We start from the raw sequence: 27,740 nt of genomic DNA on the forward strand, positions 1-27,740 counted from the left end.
TCACATACAGCAAATCTCACTATCCGCGAGTTGCCGGTCCCCTAAACACACTGTAAAAAAACGCGGTCTCTGTAGACAGCCTAGGGTCCACACACGCCAACAAAAACAAAGTGGTCCAACCTGGACCGTGCAAACATACACAAACCGTGTTCCAGTGTTCAGCCAATAACGGACAAGAAGGATTTGTGGGTGGCGGTGGGGGTTGGGGGGTTAGTGCGCTGAAGCACAGAAGGGAGGGGACGGGATGAGGAGGAAGGAGGAGCGAGCTAGTCTTTGTTTTGTTTGAAAATACTTTTAACGTCAACAAGAAGTAACGTTACCCAACATCGCTTAGAGCACCTTTAAGACTCTTTTTTTAAGTGAGTCTCTGCTGACCCCTACTGAAAGGCTCCTGACAGATTTACAGCTGATCTTTTACTGTTATCCTCTCAGAGCAAATGTATTGTTTAATGTTTGTTAACCACTATTGAAATTTAACATGCGCTTGCAATAAAGTCTTTTAATAATTTTGTTTATTCTAATTGTAGTTTCTCCACAGAAGTCATGACGAGTGCCAGTGAAAAAAGTTGTATAATGTCTTTGTGGCTCTGCAGGAGCTTTGAAATGATCATCAGGCAGGTCTAATGAAAGACCTCTAATGAGATCTGAATTTTGGGAGTCTGACCCATACTAGGGAATCCAATTCAGGATATCTTGGCCTCTACTGATTTGAAATGATGCAAATGCAATACTAAATCCACAAAGCCCCCCTTTAAATCACTACTACTAATCACTACTTTCATCCAGAAAAATAATATTCACAACACCACTAGTTTCTATGAAAAACTCTATAGTGTTTGCCTTTATAATTTCTTCCAAATCCTGGGAAAACAGCATTTTTGGCTCACCTTTAAGTTTTGCCTAGTTTGGTAAAAGGTATGAATAGTTTACGGAATACAATCTGTATGATGTAGTAGGATGGCACATACTGTGAAATACAGTAATCAAGTCTCATTTATATTTTCTCACATAAAAGAGCAGGCTGACATGGCCTGACTACACTGACAGTTTGGCTACTGAGTGATACAATAGGAAACATTTGTGTATCAAGGCTTCCCCCTGCAGGTGAATGAAAGCATCTTCAACTGGTCAGCTGGTGTGAGTTATCATTTTAATAAACATCGGTGGTCTTTTCTGAATTAAAGATATTAAATGCAGAATTTCAATATCAATCATTTAAACCCATAGGTCTAAATACTAGATCAAATAGAAGTATCATGAATGTTTAGGTGGGGTTGGTGACTTTATCCTGCAGGTGTCCATTCAAAACCAGTTTAGGAGCTACTCCCAGCTCCTAATTAATTTCCAACTGGATCAGGGTACCCTAATATCACTGTAGGCCTATATGAGACTGCAACACAAAAGTGTACCCTAATTAAAATATAACAAAACTGTTTAACCTTGATTACATCTTAGATCTTGTCTTTGTTTGGCTACATGCTTGAGACATTTTGCCATTCTATGGTGAAACCTTTTCGGAAATTATTCTAAATTAATCTCATTTATTTTTGTATTTTATTTAGAAAATCCTGTTACTTCTAGGGACCTTTAAGGGACCTTTATCAGAGATCCTGACCACCATCATAATTCCATTGCATTGTAAAACTAAACAATTAACGTTAGCAGTTAGACAAATACTGTTTGTTACAATATTTGACCAGGATCACCTGAATGGGCGCCAAGGAAGATTTCGAGTGGACGGGAGTTCACCAGGAGCACCTGAAGGCAGCATCAGATCTGATGCAGTTGCTGTACCAGCACAGTAAATTAGCTAGGGGGCGACAATCTACGTATCCTGTTTTTACCGTTAGCTCATCAAGCTGCAATATTCAAGCCTTGACATTGCGAAGATGGGCGCTGTTATGGTCTAGTCCAGATTACATAGCACAAACAACTACGAGTTTCAGAGCTCTGTTATGACAACATTTCCAGTTCGTTCAGGTAAATGGAAACAACATGGTTAACTTTACTTAGCTTGGTAGCGAGCAAACGTTAGCGTCTTTGCAAAGTTGTGTAGCTAGCAAAATGACAGCCAGCTCAGCTAATGTCAACGAACGGGCTAGCGCACCTAAAATTAGCTAGCTAAGCTAGCTAGCAACGTCGGTTCAACTACAACGTAGCTAGTTGGAGATAACTAATTGATAAGTTAGCGCATAGAACCGCCGGTATTTCTTAACTACAGCATTTGTCTTATCCAGAGTGACAGTCATGTAACACAGAAGCCAACCAGCATCTAACTTCAGCTTATGTCATCAGCAAGATGAGGAAGATGTTTTGATGTCAATGCTAGCTAGCTAACGTTAGCAAGCTAATCATTTTCAGAACCGTTTCCTGGTTGTGATTCCTCGGGTTGTTACCTTATTATTAGCTATATATCCATGGTTGTTACCGACCGAGATGGTCCTTGACTTAGTTTAAGCTTACAGGGCATTAAAGACAGACAGTATTTAATTTATGTTATTTAATGCCAGCCTTGATACTTTTTGTTATGGAATGACAGAACATAACGTTAGCACGAACATAGTGGTAAACAACCTGGGCTGTGGATGGGTCCTGTTTATTGTCAAACTAGCGTTACAGCTAACGTTAACTAGCTACACCAATGGACATTACTTTAGACTCTTTATGTTGTTTTGTCATAACGTTACGCTCTTTATTTCGTTATGCATGCAGTGTACCAAACGACAATGGTTTTAATATATTTAATAATTTCGTTCTATATGTTGTTGCAAATGTATTTAACGTAACGTTAATACGTTTTAATCCTGCATTTTACCTTCACCAAAACACATTAGCTAGCTAAGTAAGATAAGGATAAAGGTAATTCAAGTTAAAGTTATACTGCTTGATGAACCTTTGCTAGTCCATCAAGCAGTCAAGATCAAGACGATTATCAAAAGGATTATCGCACTGTAAGAGGTGTGTATGTTTCTCTGTCAGCACAGGTTACATGTTGACAGCTTTGGAGAAGTATTCTCACAATAGAGCCACGCCTCTATTGGTGCTACATGTTAGATAAATAGCCTACTCATAGTTTTCCTAACTTGCCATATGAAGTTAACTTCTGGATTTGTGTGTCTGCAGGTGGAGGCAGGAGGTGTGAGTAGAGTGCAGTAGACATCAGCAGCATGTATTCTGATTGGCGCTCGCTGCAGTTGGTGGTGCAGAGTGACCAGGGCCACCTCAGTGTTCTGCACACCTATCCCACTAGCGTGGGCACGGAGGTGGCAAATGCTGTGGTCAAGCCTTTGGGCACAGCTGTAAGCCCTGTCGCCACAGAGAACATCCTCAAGACAGACAAGGAGGTGAGAAACACTGCTGCACCTTAGGTCCGTGTATGCACTATACAATGTTTGACATATAATTTTAATGCCTTGGTAGTCTGCCAAGCTACCAGTTCCATTACCAAAGCTTTGGAGAGCCTGTCAGCTCTAAACTTATTCCTATATGACTTAAAGAGGATCTATCAAAAGATATAGTTTAGACAACACCAGTTACAAGGTCTCTGATGGTGCTATCACTGTGCTTGGTTAAGTTAAAAAAATTCAAGTAAAAATATATATCAAGATATTTATGCATGTGGTGATGCTACTTATTAAAAAGGTAGGCTATACAACAGGGTCATGGTTAGTAAAAACTCAAGGCATCGGATCTTTTCAATTGAGATTAATCGACTAAAATCACTTGTTTGAATGTGATGCAAATATTATTTGTGGACACACTGCTTAGTGTCACCACAGCGAATAAAGAAATAATTTTTGCTCTGCACAATCATTGTTTGATATGACATGCTGCAATTTGAGCAGTAATCAACTTTAAAGAACAGCTTCCTACATTGCTTGTGTCGTCTTAAGTGCCATATGTAAACTGTTCCTGCACCAACTAGTGGCTATTTAAATATACAGTAGAAGTCAAAAATACAATGACTGCTTGGTCTTGCCCACTGCATACAGAGGGGCATCTCTATTTTACATACAGATATCTGTGTCATTACTGTGGCAACCAATGTAGGTATGGTAAAAAAGTAACTACACTGTGCTATTTGCATCTCTCACTTATTTTGAAATATTGTATTGTGTGTTTCAGTTGGATAAAATGTATTATAAAAAAAAATAAAACTTTTTTTTTTGAAGACCAAACATTATACCCAACCATTGCAAAGTACAGTACATGGAAATAATATGATGTTTGAAAATGTATAAAAAACCAAAAAAAAATCTAATTTAAAAATATGTATAGACTCTGTCTTTCAGTACTTTGTAGAAGCACAATCATCATTAGCTATACACTTCCTCTTGAGTATGTCATATCAGGTTTACACACCTATATTTGGGCGGTTTTTCCCTTGCTCGAGCCACACTCAAGCTTTTCTGCGTTTCCGTTTATCATGCATCTAGCTAGGCTGCTGGACAACTTTGGTACAAAGACCAGTGCTCTGTTGGATTTGTGCCTTGTGTCACGAGTTTGCATGCACCGTGGAGCATGATTTATTCAAGGACCTCTCTGTATTTGGGTTCCCTTAATACTTACCAGTTTCCCAATTCCTGTCGTTAAAATCATGGCATGATGCTACCACTGCCATGTTTCACTGTGGGGATGATAGTATTCGATAGTATTAGTTTGTAGACCCTGATTTTGCCCAGATGTAATGCTTGACATCAAAGCCAAAGAGTAAATTTTTTTTGTCTCATGAGACCAGAGTCCTTTCTTTTTTTTTTTCTCATGTTCTCAAAGTCCATTTAAAGGCCATCAGGCAAATCGCAGTTTGGCTGTCATTTGTCTTTTACTCAGGAGTATTTTACTTTGGTGTAGCTGCTCTAGCATATAAAGCATGACTGATGGAGTGCTACAGAGATAGCTTCTACTTTCTCTGCAGGAGGTTTAGGCCTGAAACACAACAGACACTTCCCCCTCCCTTTACTGCACCTACCATGTTATCGAAAGTGTTTTGGTACCTATGTGTGTATGTTTATTTTCTGTACGTGTTGTGTGTGGATTATGCAAATAATACTTTTTAAATGGGTATTTTCATATTTTAAAGCCTCTTTAGCACACACTTTTCATATTCAATGATAAAAAACATTAGTGTGTTTAATAGGGATGTCCTGAGTCCTTCCCTAGGATTGGTAGATTGGTAGATTGGTATTGGCTATGACAAAACACTGGAACGTCTACTAATACGCCGCTGTGATCAAGTGAACCGCACAGCTCACAGCAAGCCAGCAGTTTCAATTAATGATATGATAGCATGCGCCAGGAAGGGATGTGGAGAGGAGCTGGGTTGGGGTTAAAATATTTCAGCAATTTTTCTCAGGTGCACCATACATCTAAAGTACTGCCATGGGCTTGAACTTCACTTCATGCTGAGGATAAAGCTTAGATAAACCTTCCTACCGCACTGACTGTCAAGGGAGGGCTGTTATACAGGCTTTTAATGAAGGTTGACTTTAGGCTAAATAGCAGTATATGTAGAAAAAAAATAAAATCTTTGATTGGACTTGTTTTTTGGCAGATACTGACTTGGATCATTAGCAAGAAAACATAATTAATTGGGACATCCCCGTCTTAACTGTCGTCTTTGATACATTTACACCAATGTTTAAATGTAACATTGACTGGAGAATGATGATCTGGTTTTCATGCATCACTTGTCTTTTGAATACCCAGCCTATTTCTGATTTAGCAAGAAACTAAATAAAATATGGGTTGGAGAGACGGTGGATTGTTATTGCCATCATCATCTTGCCCTAAACCTTTGGCCTTCTGTGATATGAGACAGTAAACATGATGTGCTTAAATGCTTATGCTCCATCATGACATAGTGCAGACTGACACGAAGCAACAGTATTATATGAAAATAATGGCAGCACTTGCAGAATATGGCACCATGGCAATATGTTTTGTCCTGTATCTCACTGCACATGCCACAGAGACCATGACAGCTCATGGGCTCTGTGGCATGTGCAGTGAGATACAGGACTCCTTGACAGCAATATGCTACATAGTGAAATGCTACAAAATAAACTAATAACTTAAAAACATTCACATAAATTGATTAAAACGGTTTGGTTCCTAGGTGAAGTGGACCATGGAGGTGCTGTGTTATGGCCTCACCCTCCCCCTTGAGGGGGACACTGTCAAGCTGTGTGTGGATGTGTACACAGACTGGATGATGGCCCTGGTGTCGCCCAGGGACTCGATGCCTCAGCCTGTGGTCAAGGAGCCCAATATGTACGTCCAAACCATCCTCAAACATCTGTACAACGTCTTTGTACCAAGGTATGTCAGAAATGTTCACAGATGAGCCTTAATCTCCCATTAGCTGTTGTTACATACATTTGTTTTTGCACTATGTTTGTGGCTGTTTGTCACCCTACATATATCTCTGACTACTGATGTCACTTATAATGACTGCTGCTCACACTTTCTCTCTGATTCCTTCGCTCTCTCTGATTTCCTGTCTATCCCCTCATTTCAAACACTCCATCTTTCCCTCTAGGCCTGACCACCACAGTCTGAACCACATCAGGCTTTGCCAGCAGGTTCTGACTGCAGTCCAGAAGTTGGCACGAGAGTCTGTTTCCATGGTGAGGGAAACCTGGGAGGTGCTGTTGCTCTTTCTGCTTCGCATCAACGACACATTACTTGCCGCGCCCACAGTCGGAGGTATGCCCCGCCTCCGTCCTACGAACACTTCTTGCTGTATTTACTTAGTCACGAATGATGATTACTAATATAAAAAATCCGCTAACATCTTTCAGTTGGGGTGGCAGAGAAACTTGCAGAAAAATTGATGGCAGTGCTGTTTGAGGTGTGGCTACTGGCATGTGCCCGCTGCTTTCCCACGCCACCATATTGGAAGACGGCAAGGGAGATGCTGGCTAACTGGAGACACCACCCTCCTGTTGTAGAGCAGTGGAGCAGAGTAGCCTGTGCCCTGACCTCCAGGTTAGAAAGGCAACTCAACTTTGATTTAGTGCTGATAAAGGTTTCATACAGTTTGTCTCTGAGAGTGATTTTGGTTCTTGTTGAGTTGTTTGATAAGTGTTAAGATAATTAGTCACTTGGCCTGTCTAACCTGTTTAACTCCTGTGTCTACAGAGAGGAGAAGCAAACCTAATTTTAAACTAAGAGTAGTTGCTTCTGAAGTGGGAAATATATTGATGGTTGTAATAATGACAACAGGAAAATAATAAAATAATCGCTGTGTTCTCTACTGATGTGTGTGATAATCTGTACATTCCTGTCTCACTTCTTCAATCCAGGCTCTTGCGCTTTACCCACGGACCATCTTTCCCACCTTTTAAAGTTCCTGATGAAGATGCCAGCCTGATTCCATTAGAGATGGACAATGACTGTGTGGCACAGACGTGGTACCGCTTTCTCCACATGCTTAGGTGCATAAACCCTCATTTTCCTGGGTTGTAACCTGAAAAAAATCGTTCCACATCAAACTAACTAATGGACACAGATGGTTTTTCATGTGTTGTAAAAGACAGAGAAGCTGTAGCACGGAGTGGAACTGATGAAGTATCTCATATCTCCCTCTTACATCAACTATTTCTCTTCTCTATGTACTCTCAAATCTAAGCTTTTTGCTTAACCCAGAGATCACAGGGGCTCAGAGGATGGGTCCTCGGAATTACTGCAGGGTGGCCGCCGTATTATTGTTATTGTTTTTAAAGTAAAAAAAAAAAAAAGGTATACATTTTCAAAGGCTTTATGCCGCCCTACACGTTATTGTAGGCCCAGTTTAATATGTAACTTCATTTAATACAATATATGTAGTAGGGGCTTCTGCTCTGTCTCTCCTTCAGTTAAGGGATCCTTGGCTTAAAGAACGTTGAAGACTCCTGGCTTAATCCATAAATCTGCTTGTTTCTCTCTTTTCTATTAGCAACCCAGTGGACCTGAGCAACCCTGCGATAGTGAGCACCACTCCAAAGTTTCAGGAACAGTTTCTTAACTCCAGCACCATCCCTCATGAAGTGGTGCTGCATCCATGTTTGAAACAGCTACCCCAAATCTTCTTCAGGGCCATGCGGGGCATCAGCTGCTTAGTGGATGCCTTCTTAGGTAAGAATGAAAATTAAAAGCTCAGTGTTTTGCGCCTTTTAGTGAAAAGTACACCAAAGCATTTTCACTTTACTGCTCATTTTGCAATGCATGATGTTATTGTTTTTTTATTTATTTTTATTTTTTTTAATATGTTGTTCCTACCTCCTAGGCAGCTACCTGCTCCAGTAGGGTAACCTGTTACATTCGACATGCTTTTGCTTTTGTTACATTTTTTTTTTCAGATTTTCAAAGCCTGTCCAGCAGTACATGCAAAAGAGATGTTACTTTGACAAAAAATGAAAGCATAGTGTTTATTGTGATCTCAAGCAATTTTCAAGTTGATGCAAGTACATTTTCCTACTGTAATGAAATCAAAGGATACCAATGGGTGGCAGGAGGGTAGGAAAAATACATAAAAAAATCGAAAACACCTATATTGTTTATAAAAGGGTACGCAGAAGTGTGAATTATAGTAATTAGGAAACTTAGTAATTTAGTAGTGAAAATTGTAATATGCTAAGAAAGGTCATTTAAACTATTTAACAAAGATTCCAAGCATTCATTTCTTGTAACAGTTGTACTCCTTTCCAGTTGTTATTCTGGGCAGTACTCCTGAGTAAAATCAAGATGAGGATGTCAGTCAGTAATCTTTGTTGAAACATTTGAATACAAACATGTCAGTGTGATTTTTCTCTTTACACTGTAGGTGTCTCTGTTGAAAAGAGAGATGTACGGGAGAGGGTGTTCTCTGTTTGTCAAGTGCGGCTCTCTCATGGTACAGACATTAGCTGATGCATCATAAAATGAGATGGGCATATGATGGAGTCTATTTATTGGTGGTGATGATATTAACAACTGGGCTTAGTCTTGCCGTAGAAAAAATGATTGTTCCAGGCATTCAGATTAACCTACAAGATCTTCAACAAGGGGTCTCTTGCGGGTACCAAAGTAAATCAAGATGGATAGATAACTATTGCTGATTCGTCTCTAACCATTGTCTTGCATGTCTACGGATGATTATGATCAAGTCACAGACTCTGAAGCCATTTCATTTTCTTGTCTCTCTCTCTCTCTCTCTCTCTCTCTCTCTCTCTCTCTCTCTCTCTCATATATATAACATTAGAAACTGGAAAATGGCTTCAAATGATTACATTTAACCAAAACAAGTTCTGTCCACTGGAAAAGTGGAGGGATGAAGATTTATTTCTTGTTTGCTAATCAAGAATCAAGAATCTTTTTACTCCCTGCTATGGGGGGGAAAAACACTAACTTTCGTCCCCAGCTCATTTTCCCTTCCTGTCGACAGGTATATCACGTCCCAGAGCTGACAGTGCCCCGCCCACCCCAGTCAACAGAATGAGCATGTCTCCGCCCCCCTCCATCACCAACACCACCCCCCCTCACAGCCGCAAGCAACGGCATACAGTGGTCACCAAAACCACAAGCAAGAGTTCAACTGTAAGTTCAAGTGCTACGTTAACATAAAAAATAGCAAGTGCAGAGTTGGAAAAAGTTGAGGTCTGTATTCTTTTAATTTTGTTATCCTATAAGATTGTTTGATGTTGATCTATAAACCGAGCAGGGTTGCTAGTTTTGTGACACATTTTCCGTGCCTCTGTAAAGCTACACTAGCTGAGACTTTTTCCGAAGAATACAATACACTTGTCCAAATCAGTGTGTGGATCACCTTTCCTGCCATCTGTTTTATCCTTTTTAATTGAAGAAATCTCAAAAAAATCTTCTTTTTACCTAATCTTTGCTGCATGGGATCTGTTAGTTACTTAAAGCCGTTGTTTCGCAATCTGGACTTTAGATGATCATTCATGGTTTTGTATCATCCCGGCTTGATTACTGCAACTCAGCACCTGTCTCAGCAAGTCGTCCCAGGACTGTCTACAACTGGTCCACAACTCTGCTGCAAGGCTGTTGACCAGGTCCAGCAGGATGTCGCACATCACTCCTGTTTTATCCTTGTTACATTGGCTTCCGATCGAGTTCAGGATCCAATGTTAAAGTTCTTGTTCTTACATATAAAGCATTGCATGGTCAGGCACCTGTTTATATGTCTGACCTGCTTCCATCCGTACACTACTAACAGGTCCCTCAGGTCTTCTAACCAGGGACTACTGGTGGCCCCACGCACTCGTTTGAAAACTAAAGGTGACCGTTCCTTTGAAGTGGTAGCTCCGACTCCGCGGAGCGCCCTTCCTGTTAACTTACGTTCTGCAGTCTCGGTTGACGCTTTTAAAAAGCAGCTGAAGACACACTTGTTTCAACTCGCTTTTGTCTCGTGTTTGTAATTTTGGGGTTTTTAGTATTTTAATCTTTTACCTTCATTGGTATTGTATTTGTTGGATCCTACTGTATTTTAACATGTTTATTGTGTGAAGCACTTTGTGACTCTGTATCTGTAAAAGGTGCTATATCAAATAAATAATAATTATTATTATTATTATTATTATTATTATTATTAGTTACACTAGTCATGTTGTCGACAGCCTAATCAGATATCTTCCTATATCCCTCCCCACCCTGCAGAGCAGTGGTAGTCAACCAACCAAAGCATCCCAGCAGCAGCAGCAAAATTCATCCTCCCCGACCCTGCTTTCCAGCCCCAACCAGAGCAGTTGGGAGAGTCGGCCCTTGCCGGCCCCAGCGCGGCCAAAGGTCAACAGCATCCTCAATCTGTTCGGCCAGTGGCTGTTCGACGCTGCACTGGTCCATTGTAAGCTCCACAGCGGCCTCAGCCGAGACCCCAGCATGACCGGTAAGAAGTGGGGCGATGGTTAATAGCGTTTCCTTTTTATGCATGGGCAGGTGGGTGTTTCGTTGCTGTTCATAAGTATGTGTTTTTGTGGAGTTTTTTTTTTTTTGGTGTCCGTTTTTTTTTTTTACTGTATGTCGTTGGGATATCCTTTTCGTTTTTTTCACCTTTTTCTCTGAAACTTCTTTGTGCCTTTCTGTGTGTGGAGGGCTTGGTTAGAAGTGGCCTGGTATGAGATTTCCATCTGATTCTAATCCATTTACATCTACCAACTATATAAACCTAGCTAAAACTGCATATAGACTATAATCATATGTTAAGGACTTCATACAGCCATTTTATTGATAAAATCATCGCTAGAGGAGTCAATGATGGCACATAAAATACTTAATAAATTTGGCTCGTCATTGGCTCTCCATTTATTTTTCTCTTTTGGGTGTAGTGGGTGCACGTGTCTACCATGTCTTATTAATGTTAGAGTTGTTATGGGTCAAAAGTCATGTATTGAGGAGAACAAAAAAAACACACACACAATTCATGCCTGATATGAATTGATCCCAAAATATTGGATCTGCTTTGATTTTGTGTCTCTCCACTATTTCTGTTATCTTGCAGCCTCTTTTATCCAAATTCTCCTTTCTTATAAATCTTGTAAGTAGGAACAGCAGCTTTTTTTTTCTTCACTTAATTTGCGTTTCTTGACAAGTCTTCCTGCTTTTTAGTTAAGTTCCTCATGATCATCGCCATTATCGCCATTGTTTTTTGCTCCCACTGCTTGTCATATATAAAAGTTCACCAGCGTTCTCTCAGCGTTTCTCCAAAGGTGATGGAATGGGTTTCACCAACTGACCACTTGTCTCAACCATAACGTTGCCAGTTTGTGACAACGCAACCCTGTTTTAAGTTCTCATTATTCTTTTCCCTTGGGTCACACTAATCCTTTATTATTTAGTTTCAGACCCCCAGTTCAGCTTTTATGTTTTTTTTTTATTTTATCATTTCCCTTTTGTATTGTCAGTTCACTTGAGTTTTGATTTGTCTGGTTTGGTGCCTCAGTGCATGAAGTGAATGTTCTCTACCTTGATTGACAGTCATATAATTGCAACAGCGAGGGAGCTGACACAGGGAGTGTGCCTTGTGATCTTGCAGCTGAAACATTTTATTACTAGCACACTACACTTGGTCATACTTTGTGCCAGTGATAGGCAGGACTTCTATGGCAAACTCTTTGTGTCAGAGTTCCCTTTGTGCTTTTAAATGATGTGAGCGTGTGTTTGCAGTCATTGAGTCTCTTGTTGTGATAGCGATTAAATGTCTGCTTTATGGTGCTTTTTTTCAAATGTTTTAATGTTTCCTTTTTATTGTAGTGTGCATATAGTAGCTACATTTTTATGTCTGCTTGTTATTCATACATGCATGTATACTACTGACCACATTACAACTCAGGGTCCTTTCATTCTCTGTCTCTTTGCACTCTCTACAGCGATAGCCACTCAAGTAGGTCTGGAGCTGAGGAGGAAGGGATCCCAAATGTCCACTGACTCCATGGTGTCCAACCCCATGTTTGACGCCAATGAGTTCCCAGAGAGTTACGAGGCAGGGCGAGCTGAGGCCTGCGGGACTCTCTGCCGCATCTACTGTAGCAAGAAAACTGGAGAAGACATTCTGCCTGTTTACCTGTCCAGGTAACTTAATCAAGTGTTGTAGTTTTTTTTTTTTTTATGAAACTAGCATTGAATTTTACTTTTTTTGAACCACAAAACTATTAAGTTCGCCTCTTTCTCTTCCTGGTAGGTTCTACATGGTCCTGATTCAGGGTCTCCAGATCTCTGATTTTATCTGCAGACCAGTTCTGGCTTCTATCATTCTCAATTCTTCATCTCTCTTCTGTACTGACCTAAAGGGAATCAATGTGGTGGTGCCCTACTTCATAGCTGCCCTGGAGACTATTGTACCAGACAGGTTAGACTGGTTTGGGATTGGTTACCATGTAATTAGCAGCTTGTATTCTCAGATCATATGATTGTAGGGAGATTTATCTTTAGAGGTTTTAAGAATATTTCTTGAAGTCCATGAGATGTGTTTTTCTCTAACAGGGAACTGTCCAAATTCAAGATGTATGTTAATCCTACCGACCTGAGGAGAGCCTCTATAAACATCCTGCTTGCCATGCTGTCATTGCCGCATCATTTTGGCAACATCAAATCAGAGGTAACACCTTTGGTATCTGCATGTTTTTATTTTTTAATCTACCACTGGGTTTGCAGTGTGAATTGAATCATGTATTGTCATTGCAGCTTATGTTAAATCCTTGTTGAAACATTTCAGTAGTACAGTTCCATAACATAAAGCCACCATACAAGTACGCTGGGTTCTTTACCATGTTGATGTTGTGCTTTAGGTTCTGTTGGAAGGAAAGTTCAACGAGGAGGATGGGTGGCCTCATGACCAGCCTGTGTCTTTCCTGTCCCTGAGGCTACGTCTCGTCAATGTCCTCATAGGAGCACTTCAGACTGAGACTGACACCACCAACACGCAGCTCATCCTGGGTATCTACTGGCTTCTTCAAATCTTATTTATCTAATTAGTTAAACCATTTTTGGACTGTGTTAAAGTCTATTATTCTATGTATTGTTTAATTATTGAACACCCCTGCTCTCTCAGGTGCAATGCTAAATATTGTTCAAGACTCAGCATTGTTGGAGTCCATAGGTGCACAGACTGAAACAGTAAGACTCACTGCTGTTATCTACTGATGAACGATTAACATTTTATAATGCTAGAAGCAGCGTGATGCACTGGATATCAATATTGCTGTGTTTCTGTGGTTGTAGGGGAGTGTAGATGGGAGCCACATGACTGTGAGAAGTCAGAGTCACAGCCGTACTAACAGTGGCATTAGTTTCACCAGCGGGGGAAGCACAGAGGCCACCAGCCCAGACTCTGAGCGTCCTGCCCAGGCCCTGCTTCGAGATTACGGTAAGACACACAGCTTCTCCATATAAACTAATATATACTTGTGCTCGCTGAAATAACACAATGGTGCCAGCTTTGGCCGAATTGTGCATAACATGCTGGAACATTATTTCATGTGATCAGTACCTTCTTTCTGATCAATGCAAAACTAATTGAATTTAACACATTTGTTCTTTTATAGCTAACGTGGTTAAAGTGGTATTCAGAGTTAAGAAGCGTTGGGTAAAATGTCTTTGTAGGTGATACCAAAGTTATTTGCTGTGATGCTGTGCTGTTGAACAACAGTTTGGCACTGTTATGTATGAAGTGCCTGCTGATTGCATAATTTTTCTCTGATTGATTGGTTGCCTAATCAAAATCATTTCAAAGAAGTCTTTTCTTTAGTTGGGCTGAGCTTGAGTTTGACTAAATTAATGTCTTGGGCATTGTGATGTTAGAGGCAATTTTTATTAATAAACAATAGCCGCTCTCATTTAATTTTGCCCACAAGTTTATATCTACTTTCACTGAACACTGGGCTGCTTATCGGTGACTTTGTCCAGCAGGAAATGGGAGGGCGGGTTCCTGTGGGACAGGACGGTTACATTGTGTTGTGAGGCTCTGTACTGGACAGGAAACACAAGACTTCAGAGTAGGCAGAGGTCTGGAGACAGTTGTTACATACGCTACCCTAGTTTGACTGCTTTGTGGTGGCAGGGGTTGGTAACCCATTCTACCACCACACCAAATTCCATTCTCAAATCTAACACTTTGGAGCTTCTTTTCTTTAAAGTTGCTTAAATGTTTAAAGGAACAGAAAGAATATGTATCAGTTACTTCGAAATCCACATCCATTCTTCATATACTGTGGTCTACCTCAGCTAAAAACCCAGGATCCCTCAGTACGTTATTATGTCATTCACTACTGAGCCGTTTAACCGCTACCAAACGGTTATCTTAAACTGATGTATGGTGCTGTCTTTGATACCCTCTTTTATAAGTGACAGCTCCACATGAAGCAGCTCCACTTATTCTGAGATTTTCATCCTTTAATGTTACGAATTCAATGCATTTCATTATTATTTCACAGAAAACCCATGAGATAATAAGAGTGTATTTGTGATTTATGTAATTATCACAAATACGAATTATTTTTAACTCTGGATTTTTATCACATTGTCCTTGTAATTAGTTTAGTCCAGTTTGATAACATCATACCTACAATTTTATTTTCTTTCTAAGTCCAAACTATATCGCTCAGCCCTTTTCCTCAGCAATTTATTTACTCTCTATATTTCTGAATTTCTCTAAACATTGTGTGCTGTACTGATTTCAAACTCAATTCTAATGCATGTTTTTAATACCAAGACATAATTAATAACTCTGCATCCAGGACATTTTATCCTGCTGTCCTGCATACCTTAGCTGTTTTGCCTGAATCATGCTTTGCTCTGTTCTTTGCGGTGTTTGGTATTTTGGGGTGTTATATGGTCTAGCTCTTCCAGATACGGCGGCAGGCCTGCTGGTGCGCAGCATTCACCTGGTCACTCAGAGACTCAACTCCCAGTGGAGGCAAGACATGAGCATTTCACTGGCTGCCTTGGAGCTGCTGGCTGGGCTTGCCAAGGTAAAGGTACAATGTCCAAACATTACAGAGACTCAGGGCCAGATGTACTAACACTTTGGTGCCCACTTCAGGCGTATTTGTTTCGCAACGTGTGCGTAAAAGCACGGCGAGGTATGTACAAACAGGCCGCACTGAGGTAAAAGCGCAGACTGCCTGACGCGGGAACTGAAAATGGCAAATTGCGCTTTTCCGTGTCATGCATATGCATTCAGGGGAGGGTCATGGGGAAAGTGGGAGTTTCCCATAAAGAAATGGGAGGAGAAGCGTAAAGTGCGCTTAATTAGGTATTCCGTGGTATGTACAAAAATCGCCCGTGACAGCGCGCCGATATTTTGCGTTGAAAATTCTCCACCTCTTAAAAGCAGGTGTAAACCAGCCGCAAGCGGGTTTCCTCGCATATGCCTTCTGGTGAAATGGCTGCAGTAATCCGAGCAAGACGAAGACATAAGTCAAGGAGACAAGCTGAAAAGATTTTTGCCACAAGGATCACACTTTTTCAGTTGAGTGAACACGAAATCATTAAGTGTTACAGATTAAGCAGCCATGCAATATTACAGTTACTGGAAGAAATGAAAGATGACATTGAATCTCCGACTCGGCGTTCACATTCCATTCCAGCAGTTGTTAAACTCCTCGCTACATTACAAATATTGGCATCAGGATCATTTCAAACAGTCATAGCATCAGCAGTGGGGATTTTGCAGTTTGCACTCAGCCATATCATAGCACAAGTACTTAACACTTTGCTACAGCGCAATTTACGCTATAGTGGGCGGAGAAAGGCGCTGATTACCCGATGAACTATAGGTTTGGTAAATACGACGTAAGCTGAAGTATCACAGCGTGCGCTTTCTGCGGGTTGGACATGGCGCTGATAACGCTACATTCGCAAATGTACGTACATCTGGGCCTCAGTGTAACAATCTACAATCGTTACCAGCTGGCCAGGCCATGGTGAGACTGTTGTATGTCTTTTACCCATATCTCAACCAGCAGAAGCCATTGCATTGCTCTTCAACAACAACAACTCTATCACTTTATAAAACCACAGCTGTTTTGAGCAAGGTTTGCAGAAAAACCTCTATTTGAGAAGTTAACTGGTGCGCCTGCTATGAGACGTTTCAGTTTCTAAATAAAGTCCCATTAGTTAAATAGACAGTAATTGGCTATACAATGTAAATATCTGACACTGTGAGTGAGAGTGCTGAGGAGCAGAGAAAGAAGAGACAAAGTTAACATAGAGGTTTCATCAAGATTATTTAAACTACATAAATGCTAGTTCTGTAACTTTTAAAACTTTTTATTTAAAACTGCAAATAATCAAGTGTTTTTAATTGAGTAAAACAACCAATCACTTACGCACCCAAGCCTACAGAAAATGTTCACAAGTGCATGACATTTTTTTGTAATCTAGCTCATATAATACATTTTACTGTATTTTTTTGTACATGTCTTAACCAGGTAAAGGTGGGAGTGGACTCTTCAGACCGTAAACGTGCTGTCAGCTCTATATGTGGGTACATCGTGTACCAGTGTAGCCGTCCTGCTCCTCTTCAGTCCCGAGACCTCCACTCCATGATTGTAGCTGCCTTCCAGTTTCTCTGTGTGTGGCTCACAGAACACCCTGACATGCTGGATGAGAAGGTACGTTTAAAGACTGAACTAAGATTTCCCTCAGATATTTTATTTGGTTAGAGAGGGATAGGATTTTGTTTGGTAAAATTCAACTTCTACCAAGAAAATTGCATAACTTTGCCATTTCTCTTAGATACAACATGTACTCTGAATTTTACAGGAACATTTTGTTGGTAGTTGTGTGTAAGTCTTAAACTCATTTATGTAAAAAAGAGAAATGTGCTCTGAGATTCCACCTCCTTCCCCTTTTTCTTTTTGGATTAGGATTGTTTGGTAGAGGTGTTGGAGATTGTGGAGCTGGGAATCTCTGGCAGCAAGTCCCGACAGGAACAGGAAGTCCGACATAAAGGGGAGAAGGAGCACAACCCAGCTTCGATGAGGGTTAAGGACGCTGCTGAGGCGACTTTGTCCTGGTGAGATTCCTCAAAGTTTCTTCAGTATGGACCTGAAACTACAGTTTGGTGATACAGTTAATATACGATGTAACACTTTCAACATAACAATCTGTACGTACTACAGGCAAAGCGTATATATTTTTTTCAAAGTGCTCTTTTGTTTATCTTGTTCTTCACTCAAAACATTTTGCAATACATTTATTTAAAACCGTAACCATCACCATTCCATCATCTGTGTCCTTGTGACAGCCAGACAGGAGTGTATGTCAACGACACAGAAGAGCTATGAACCGGGAACTGCAGCAAACACTAGCTTTTTAGCTGTGACGTCTCCTTATCTAAAAGCATAGACACTTATCTTGATTTGCACAATGGTTGTTGACAAGCTAGCAAACAAATATCCATTGTAGAAAAGCACATTTGTACAGCTAATGTTGCTTTGCATGCTGACAATTTTTTTTAATTGGAGTTACGTTTACATTTGTTTTGTTTTTTGTTCTTACATGTTTGCTATTTATTGTTGTATTTATATTGCTCCTGTGTGGTCACTGCTGCAAAACCAATTGCCCCTTTGGGGACAAATAAAGTTCTACTTGACTTGAAATAGCCTGCAAACTGACAATACGTCAGTTGGCTAATCAGCTGTAGCAATTAGAACTGCTTGCCGTGACCCAGATAGCAAGTCACACAATAAACACTATGAAATTAAATGTAACTTTTTTCAGGGCATTGGCTAACTGGTACCCCACAAAATGACAAAAGAAAACCTAGTACAATCATTGCAAGCTTAAAATCTGAACTGCAAGTGTCGTGTTCAGTCAATTTTGATGCAGGATAGTGTGGTCCTTTTCTTTAATGCTATATTACTCAAACAATACTCTGTCAGTCTGTCTGTTGACTGTTACCAGAGAGACGCCACTTCCAGACACGGGTATTTATGGATATTTTCACAAAAAAGAAAAAGTTACAACAAAGTTTATTAATAAAATCAACAATAAAATGTTTTTAGCCATACATTTGAATATCACATTTACATTATTTTTGACTCCAGAAGGAATTTTGTAATTTGGTTGAAATTTATATCTTAGTCGTTTTGTTATGTAATTATTATTTTATTTTTTCTGCTGATGCAGTGAACCAGTTTTCCCAGATTTTCTGCTGAACCTCCACACAGCACTCATACAACTATTAGGCAGTAAAACGGCCTTGTCCCTATTGAGCTTGTTTGCTGTGGTGTTCCCCAGTATCATGCAGGTGTTGGGGGCCTTCCCTTCCCCCAGCGGGCCTGCCTCCACCTGCAGCCTGCTGAACGAAGACACCCTGATTCGGTTTGCCAGACTCAGTGCCACAGGAGCCAGCAACTTCCGCTACTTTGTCCTGGACAACTCGGTCATCCTCGCCATGCTGGAGCAACCTCTCGGCAATGAGCAGAGTCAGTAGCTCATCATCCGTCCTTTGACTTAACCCTTGTGTTGTCCTTCGGGTCCCAGTGACCCGAAGGACAACACAAGGATTATGTACTTCCGTTTACTTTGTTGAGAATTGCTCTCTAAACAAGGGTTAATACAGCACCTTAGTTCTTGTTTGTACAGCATTTTGGTCAGCTTAAACTGTGTTTAAATGTGTTCTAGAAATAAACTTTACTTACTTTACAAAAAAAAGGATTTAGAGGCCATCTTCTTTCTCCATAAATGAGAGCATCTCTGTCCTCACAGACCCTAGTCCATCAGTGACAGTTTTGATCCGAGGGACGGCTGGCAGACATGCCTGGACCATGCAGCTTTTCCACCAGCCCAGAGGAGCTTGGGCCAATCAGAGGGTGAGATCACACTAGTTTACTGCATCATGAAAGACAACCATGCCAAACCAGTACCACTTCAGAAATGTTGTTAAAATTACGTGCTAGAGTCTTGCTTTTGTATAATCTCCCGATCTGTTTAGTTGATAACACAACTATGCTCTGTATCTGTCTACTTCTCTCCCTCTACAGCAGGTGTTTGTTCCCGAGGGCCGTCCAACACCCAACAATGGTGTGGGTATCAAGTACAACGTCAAGCAGAGGCCCTTCCCTGAAGAGGTGGATAAGATACCTCTTGTCAAAGCTGATGTCAGTATTCCTGACTTGGATGACATTGTCAGTAAAGAGGTGAGATTGACATCCTGTTGAACCCTACCACATTATGACTAATTACAAATTAAATGATTCCACTTTGGACACAAGCCGAAACAAGATGGTTTGTTGTCGTGGCTAAAATATAGCCATGCAATAAATTAATTTACTCATATTTGTTATTGTACAAATTCAGGTGTGTTGTATGGGCTGGCAGGATGATACGAGAGCTACAAATGCACCGATGAGTAATTACCCCTACGTGAGTTGTTGGATAGATGAAATTCCACTTGGGTGTCTCTTGGAAAAAAGGATTAAATCATCTGGTTTGGTGGAAAACAAGAGGATCTTAGATGATGTGCGGTTTCTCAATCCAATGCAATACCCTTCAAATAATATGTAGCTTTGAATCCATAACCACAATCTGAAAAATGCCTGCTGAGCAGAATCAACACCTCTCCGACACAATGTTAAGAAAGTGAACATTATAAGCTTTAAAAAGACTGAATTTATTGAAGAGCTGTTGTATTGGATTACATTGTAAAGGTTTTGCTAATAAAATGGTTTCTCCAATTAAATGTTTTAAAGCACTGGTGCACACTACGGACTCTTTTCACATCAACTTCGGAAGGTGACATCTCAGTATTTGGACTGTGGGACGTGGTCGTTGTGGGTTAATGCTGGATTTATGCAATCGAGTGCCACTCATTAGCCGAGCCTCTTAAAATTGCCCTATTGCCTTCTTCTTTTCAGCTGGAACTTCAGCATGACAAGCTTCGTATTCTGATGACCAAGCAGATAGAGTATGAGAATGCCTTGGAGCGGCACAGTGAGGAAATCTGGAAGTCCAAGCTTTACCCTGACCCACAGACCGACTGCAAACCCCCTCCACCCGCGCAGGAGTTCCAGACAGCACGCCTCTTCCTCTCCCACTTTGGCTTTCTGTCTCTGGAGGCGCTCAAGGTTGGTAAAGATAATTTGTCTGATCGTGACCGATGAGAAAGTCTCTTTGGATTAAAGTTGCGAAAATCATTTTCTAGTCCTTGACCTACTTATACCTAACTTTAATTGGTACTTTTGCATTGTGATTAAGGTATAATATGTATTATGTATAACATTTTGTAGCCCGTTTTCAAAATGTATATTCGTCCAAAGAGGTTGTATGCTAACGTTTGAGTGAATTTAATCATTGTGTGGGCGCCTAGAGCCAAATAATGCATCCACCTCTAAGCGTCCAAGCAACTTAACGACATCATCAAAAAGTCTGTGTTTTCATTGAGATACCCCTTTTATTACATATTTTACGTTAAGGTCTGTGGAACGAATGATGCGAAAAAGTTATATTGATAATTATACTGTAATGCATAAAGTATTAATGAGATACAGAGTACATGTATGGTATTGTTATTAATGTAGTTAATATAGAATGTATGTATATTGGTTTATTATTGATAGGAGCCCAACAACAGCCGTCTACCTCCTCATCTGATTGCTCTCGAGTCATCCTTGCCAGGGTTTTTTGATGACATGAGCTACCTGGACCTGCTTCCCTGCCGACCATTTGACACAGTCTTTATTTTCTATGTGAGGGCTGGACAGAAAAGCAGCCCCGAGGTAAGGGAACTCGCAACAGATTCTGTGAAACAGTATACCGTTTAATGATTGACACGTTTGGCTTATATTTTAAATGGAATAAAATGGCTTGAATTTAACATACAGATGTTGACCTTAATAGGTGTAGAAAAATCTTTGAATAAGAATGGATGTGTTCTTGTGCTTGGGGTGATTAGATCCTGAGGAATGTGGAGTCATCATCGAGTGTCCAGCCTCACTTCTTGGAGTTCCTGCTGTCCTTGGGCTGGCCTGTGGAAGTGGGACGCCACCCAGGGTGGACGGGACACCTGGATACCAGCTGGTCCCTCAACTCCTGCTCCGACAGCAATGATAAACAACAAACAGGTAAGCTACGAGCTAACTATTGCATTTGATCTGAGGATGATTTCGGACGAATGCAGATCATATGCATCTGTTATTTATCTACATGTTATTTTTCACTGTAGAGGACGCAGCTACTCCTGAGGACACAGGAGGTTCAGTGTTCAACGGGGAGAAGAGAGTTTTATACTACGCCGATGCTCTAACAGAGATTGCCTTTGTTGTTCCATCTTTAACAGAAAATTCTGGTCAGTTATCACTACATTAAATACATGTATGAGTTGATAGATATTGTATATGATGAAAACCCAGTCAGGGATTCAGGGGTGACAGAGTTGCCATTTGTTCTTTGTTGTTTCCCAGAGGAGTCATCAGTGCACAGTGACTCCACAGTGGAGGCCGACACTAGCACAGACGTCATGCCTGGTTTACACAAACAACCCAATCTCACACTGGAGCTGTTCCCCAACCATTCTGACAACCTGGAGTCTGCCAAAAAGGTACACTTGGCTTATGTTGGTGTATTTGAACTGTATGCAGACAGCACTGATTAGGATTTCTAAATGTTTTATGTAGCGTTTGCTTAAACTCGCCGTGTTTTGTGTTATTTCTGCAGCTGAGTCCTTTGGTAAAGACGAAGAGATCATCGACTGGAAAGTCTTTCCCACCGCTGGGTCCTGAGACAAAGGTGTTTGTGGTCTGGGTGGAGCGCTTTGATGATATCGGTAGGCACATCATGTCATGTCATTTGAGACTATAGAAAAATATGTTATCTCTCTCCATAGATTCTATTCTATTTCTTTTTCTAGCAAGTTCTCTTGTTCAGTCAGTAAGTTACTCCACACAAAATCTTTTAGGAAGAAGTGTGCAGCCTCTGTAGTCTTAAAAGCTGGCTGTAAAAAGTATGTGACCAGTGGATTGAGGTACATGCATGTCATTGTGTTTGTGTTTTCAGAGAACTTCCCATTGTCTGATCTCTTGGCGGAAACCAGCACGGGCTTGGAAGCTAGCATGAGCAACAGCACTTCCTGCAGGTATTCACAAGTTTACACTCAAAACACTTTGCTGCCAGTATGGAGAACACATGGTTGAAAATTAGGTGCAAAAATTAAAGAAAAAATAAAAATTCTGCAAAACAGCATGTGCTCTCACATGCAGGATAACAAACAGTGCAAAACAGGAAGTACAACATGCAGTGTGTGCAAAAGCAGGCAGCGAAAAGGAACTGTGGCAGAGCTGTGACGACGGTTACAAGTGAGAAGTGGCTTAAAGGAAAATTCCGTTTTTGTGAAACCTGATTCATATGCAAGTTGTTTTGGCCACCCTTTTTAAGGTTGAGATAACATGCTACTCTGCAGCTTCAATGTAAGGACTGTAATAGATTGACATTTCCTGAGGCCACGGATCACAAGTGTCAAACAGATTTAAAATGGCTTGTATTTAACCAAATTAACAATGGCACTTTTGAGAGGGTGTTGTCCGGAGGTGTGAGATATGATACAACATGACAACAGTTTAATTAGTGACCTAACAAATTTTTCCTTGAAAGATAACGGGGTGGTTGGCATTTGTGAAGATTGCTAAATTAACATATTCTTATTTTCAAAGCAAACAAAGAAGCTATTTTGTGCAATTAAAATGCTGAAAATAGCACCAGAGAAGAATTCCAGTCAGGCCTGGACTCATTGTCTCTGCCTACATACTTCGTTTTATGTGGCGTGAAAATCTATTGGCATTTACACTGATCTGTGAAGGTACTTGTTACTGGCACTAAAGTATAAATCAGGACGTTATCCATAAATGTGGTGCTTTCATTGTGTTTTGAAAGGTGTTTTGCAAAAAATGTTTATAGTAGTGTATTGTTCTAGTTTGTTGTAAATCCCCTACATCATCATCCATTGTTTTTCCAATCAATCAATCAATTTGTCACATGAAATAATATAAAATACAATCCCAGTGTGTGATGTATGTAATCCTTGTCAGATCCTTCAATGTGTGCATTAAAACAGTGTAATAATAATAAATATATGTGTAACTGTTCCTGCTGCAGGTCAGGGTTACTAGAAAAGGACGTTCCTCTGATCTTCATACACCCTCTCAAGACGGGACTCTTCAGGATCCGGCTGCATGGAGCTGTGGGTAAATTTGGCATGGTGAATCCCCTGGTGGACGGCATGGTGGTCAGCCGCAGAGCACTAGGTAATGGCTCATATGGCTCTCTCTTTGTTTATTCCTCCCTATCATTCCCATATCCTTTTTTTTCCTCATCAGAAAGAAAAGAGGCAACAAGTCTTAGTGCATAATAGCTTTTCCACAGGGAATCTATCAGGATAATTGATGAGTTTACTAATATAATAATATGCACACATATATATTTCATGGTTGGCATTTGAGTTTCAAATGCATGGAAAACAAACTCCATTTAATCTGTTAATATTGTTTTTTAATGCATACGTTATTATTATTATTATTAGTAGTAGTAGTAGTAGTAGTAGTAGTAGTAGTAGTAGTAGTATTCTCAAGATGAACTTGTATCAGCATGCACATAGGCTACACAAGCTACGGTCAGTTCAATTAAGAGAAAAAGCAAGTGGAAATGTTTAGCAATACCATAAAATAAATACTTTTAAGCATGTATCTATGTAATGCCACTCTTGGCCAACAGATGGCAAAGTTGGAAGCTATGTTTAATGATTGCTTTGGCTTTACAAAAACCTAAATGTACAAGAGTAAATGTTTTTTTTTTTTTTTTTTTTAACTTTACTCAAAGCAGTAAATAATAATAAGTAAATAATTGGAATGTCATTCCTGCCCTCATTTTTTATCTTCACTAAGTTTTATCTCATTTTTAAAGTTCATTAGTTGTTATAAGATTCATCCATTTCATGAAATTCCTTTGTACACTGTCTCCAAACTCTCCTATTTAACTACTCTGGCCTGTGTTTATTTCCCCCTCCCAGGGTTTCTTGTGCGCCAAACGGTCATCAACGTGTGCCGACGGAAGCGTCTGGAAAGTGACTTGTACAACCCGCCTCACGTGAGGCGGAAGCAGAAAATAACTGAGATTGTTCAGCGTTACCGCAACAAGCAACTGGAGCCTGAGTTTTACACCTCGCTGTTCCATGAGGTGGGGGAGGGAAAGCTTCACCTTTAACCCCCCCAGTCCCCGTCCCCCCCCCGCCCTGTCCTAACACTGATTCCCAAGCGCACACGACAACACACATACATGCTCTTGTCCTATACTCCTACACCATTTACAACTTTGCGTACACACACACACGCACACACGCACACACACACACACACACACACACACACACACACACACACACACACACACACACACACACACACACACACACACACACACACACACACACACACACACACACACAGAATCTTTATATTTATACCGTACTGTTTTGTTATTTATATGAATACATATATCAACACTGTCTGCCTTTGACTCTGAGAGCAAAGTGTCAAAAACCATGCCAAGGTGGAAAATGCTGCATTTCTATGTGGCAGCCACTCATTGAAGGTTTGAATGGCTATAGTTCAACAGTGACTGTGTCTCCTCATTTAGGTTCATGCTTTGTGGCAAAAGAGTTTCTGCTTGTCATTAACTGCAATACAATAGTTACACTGTTGGCCTTTCTCAAATTGTAAAAAGTTTGTCCTTTAAATCCTGTGATATAATTGAATTTAATGATTCAGAGCTGGATTTTTGCCAAGGAGATAAACATGTAAGCGTTAAAAAAAAAAAAAAAAATTACATCACCGCTGCTTCAAGGCAAGTGGCTTCAACAGAACAAAGAAATGATTGACGACATTAACCCATGATCTAATTTTACAACTAATTGTCATCTCAGTGCAGACACCTACTAAAGTCTTCCTCGTGCGAACACACATTCGGCCATCACAGCAGCTGACTGAGCACACAGATATTGCTGTTTATATATTTTTTATTTTCCAGGTGATTTTTTTGGGACTCCTGTGTTGTATTACTGTATGTGGATGTCATTTTTGACACATGCACTGTCTCTGTGCCAGTCTGAAAGTCATCCTATCTCAACACAGCCACTGCACTGTTTGCGTACGTACGCGCATGTGTGTGTGTGTGTGTGTGTGTGCGCGCACGTGTGTACACGTACGTGGCCACATGTATGCTTGTTCAGCCAGTCAAATCATTTACACTACAAGGAGTCAATAGTGACTCCTAAAAATTTAAAGAATGATAAATATTCCCGGTCAAGACATAACCCTAGAACTAGTTTACTCCTAATGCTTGGTTTAAGTTTACTGATGAGGGTAGTTGGAGAGCTCCCAGAGTTTGCATTTGATGTTTGCAGGGCTAATATGAAATGATCACAAAGACATTTTTAGGTTTGAAGTATCTGCCAATACCAAACCGAACTATAGCACAGTTGAAATGTCTTGCTCCTCCAAACAAATCTATGGTGATGTATTCAAAGGCCAAAACACTCAATGTAGCTAACAGCATTATATACAGCTTGCATTTTGGCTGGTCTGAGCTATAATATTTTTTTATTTTAAACCCAGAAAGAAAATCTTTAACTTGTGAGATATATTCGGTTTGGATGACAAATGTGCAGCTTTGCCTTCACACGTTTTAGTAATTTTTTTTTTTTTTGCTTCACTTTATTTTCTCACTTCTGTTTACTCACACTGTACTTTGGTTTTTAGATTCAAGCCCTCTCACTGTCTGCCTGTAACAATGTGAATTTATTTATCACAGAGATTGAACAGGGCAAACACCTCTAGTTTCTTTGTTGTATTGGAAAGTCTTAATGCACTGAGCACATTTTATGTTTATTTTCTATTCCCTTTGGTTACCTTACATGTCCTTTTGTACTTTTGTGCATTTTGAAAGAAAACCCTGCTGAAGGAAGTTTTATCTTGTGAAATATGAATGAAGAAGAGGCGTCATGGAGTTTTTAACCTATCATGTCTAACTGTGTGACTCACTTTTTATGACGGTGCTTTATGCACATGCCTTTATTTGGAAGGAAAAAAGTACATTAAATATGCTTCAGAGAAACTACATACAATCAGTCATACATTGTATCCTATGTTACTCCTCTGATGTTTGATCATATTTAAAGATTTGCCATGTACAGAAGCAGAGGATAATATGTAAATATATGATAGTGTAAGGCATTTACAAGTTGTCTGTTGCATTCCACATCTGAGATGGTGAGAAAAAGTTATGAATGCAATTATGTGTGGGAGCATCATGGGTATTGAATGTAACATGCATCAATTAAAACTATTATTGACATTTTAATTTTTCCCATTCCTAATATTTGACTTTTTGTAAACCGGATGCCTATGAGGAATACAATTTCACTTTTACTTTTTAATATTTAATTGATAGACTTTGTTTCCCTTAGCCTCTAGATTTAGATCTCAATTGCCTTTAGTGAGTTAGAACAAAAATTACACCTGAATAAAATGCAGACATTTCAGTTCTTCTGTTATAAATATTTTTAACACAAACAATGAATGTGGCCTGTGGCAGAACAGTGGTCTGGTGTATGAGTGCAGTGAAACAAGCCGGAGATAATCTTGATAAAACAGCCAACAGCCCCGGTTCCAGACTTCATACAGTCTATGGTCGAGACATACTGTAGGTACCAGCAGGCGTTCCTCTATGCCCTGAAGCTGTAATGAAATATTAACGTGCTGTAACCGAAAATATAATTTTTACTCTGTCTACCATAACGGCAAGTCTTGTATCATGTAAGGTTAATAAATCAAGCTTTTTGCCTTCCTTCTTTATACACCAACAAGGATCCAGACGACAATAATTTTCGGATTTCCTGGGACTCCAGCAGCATATTGGGCACGAGACTCTTAATGAGCCCGCGTTCTATATGGACGGAGTCGAGGTACGAGGCAAGTAGTGCTTTAACACATTACAAATTAAAGTGGTTTCTAGACCTGACTTTGTCCCGCAGCGTGCTACCCGTTTTGAAAAGAGTTAATCAGATTACCTGTGCTCGTTGTACCTCTATCCGCCAGAGGGCGCCTTCCTCTTAAAATTACTAGCTAACGCTAGCTACAGGTGGGATACTATTGTGACAGGTAACGACAGGCGAAATATTTACCTGACTTACTCAACATTATTTAAAATTTTTAAATATTTAATAGCGTTAAAGGTCGTCACTCTTAATTAAATCCTTACTTTAAAATAAAAGT

At 40.2% G+C, this 27,740-nt stretch overlaps 1 protein-coding gene across 11 annotated transcripts; it reads left to right on the forward strand.

Moving 5' to 3' along the window:
- The first annotated feature begins 1,834 nt into the window (after positions 1–1,834).
- On the forward strand, positions 1,835–26,826 carry LOC120559603 (ral GTPase-activating protein subunit beta-like). 11 transcript variants are annotated; one of them, XM_039801443.1, is made up of 32 exons: positions 1,835–1,980; positions 3,124–3,344; positions 6,116–6,318; positions 6,539–6,705; positions 6,801–6,987; positions 7,305–7,436; positions 7,937–8,115; positions 8,804–8,872; positions 9,404–9,555; positions 10,636–10,864; positions 12,345–12,546; positions 12,656–12,823; positions 12,958–13,072; positions 13,263–13,410; positions 13,526–13,590; positions 13,696–13,840; positions 15,313–15,449; positions 16,905–17,087; positions 17,343–17,491; positions 18,718–18,905; positions 19,189–19,292; positions 19,464–19,619; positions 19,780–19,845; positions 20,337–20,546; positions 21,039–21,197; positions 21,374–21,542; positions 21,644–21,766; positions 21,882–22,018; positions 22,135–22,243; positions 22,474–22,552; positions 23,569–23,717; positions 24,479–26,826. In XM_039801443.1, exons 2-32 carry the CDS (start codon positions 3,168–3,170, stop codon positions 24,670–24,672), a joined length of 4,650 nt encoding a protein of 1,549 aa, XP_039657377.1. In that variant the 5' UTR covers positions 1,835–1,980; positions 3,124–3,167; the 3' UTR covers positions 24,673–26,826. The 11 variants fall into 11 exon arrangements, with proteins under 11 accessions (XP_039657377.1, XP_039657386.1, XP_039657387.1 ...); XM_039801444.1 differs by lacking the exon at positions 1,835–1,980 and having other exon boundaries at positions 3,168–3,344; positions 19,467–19,619; XM_039801445.1 differs by lacking the exon at positions 1,835–1,980 and having other exon boundaries at positions 3,168–3,344; positions 15,313–15,443.
- The last annotated feature ends 914 nt before the right edge of the window (positions 26,827–27,740 follow it).

This window comes from Perca fluviatilis, chromosome 5 (assembly GCF_010015445.1).
Source record: "Perca fluviatilis chromosome 5, GENO_Pfluv_1.0, whole genome shotgun sequence".
NCBI classification, from domain to species: domain Eukaryota; kingdom Metazoa; phylum Chordata; class Actinopteri; order Perciformes; family Percidae; genus Perca; species Perca fluviatilis.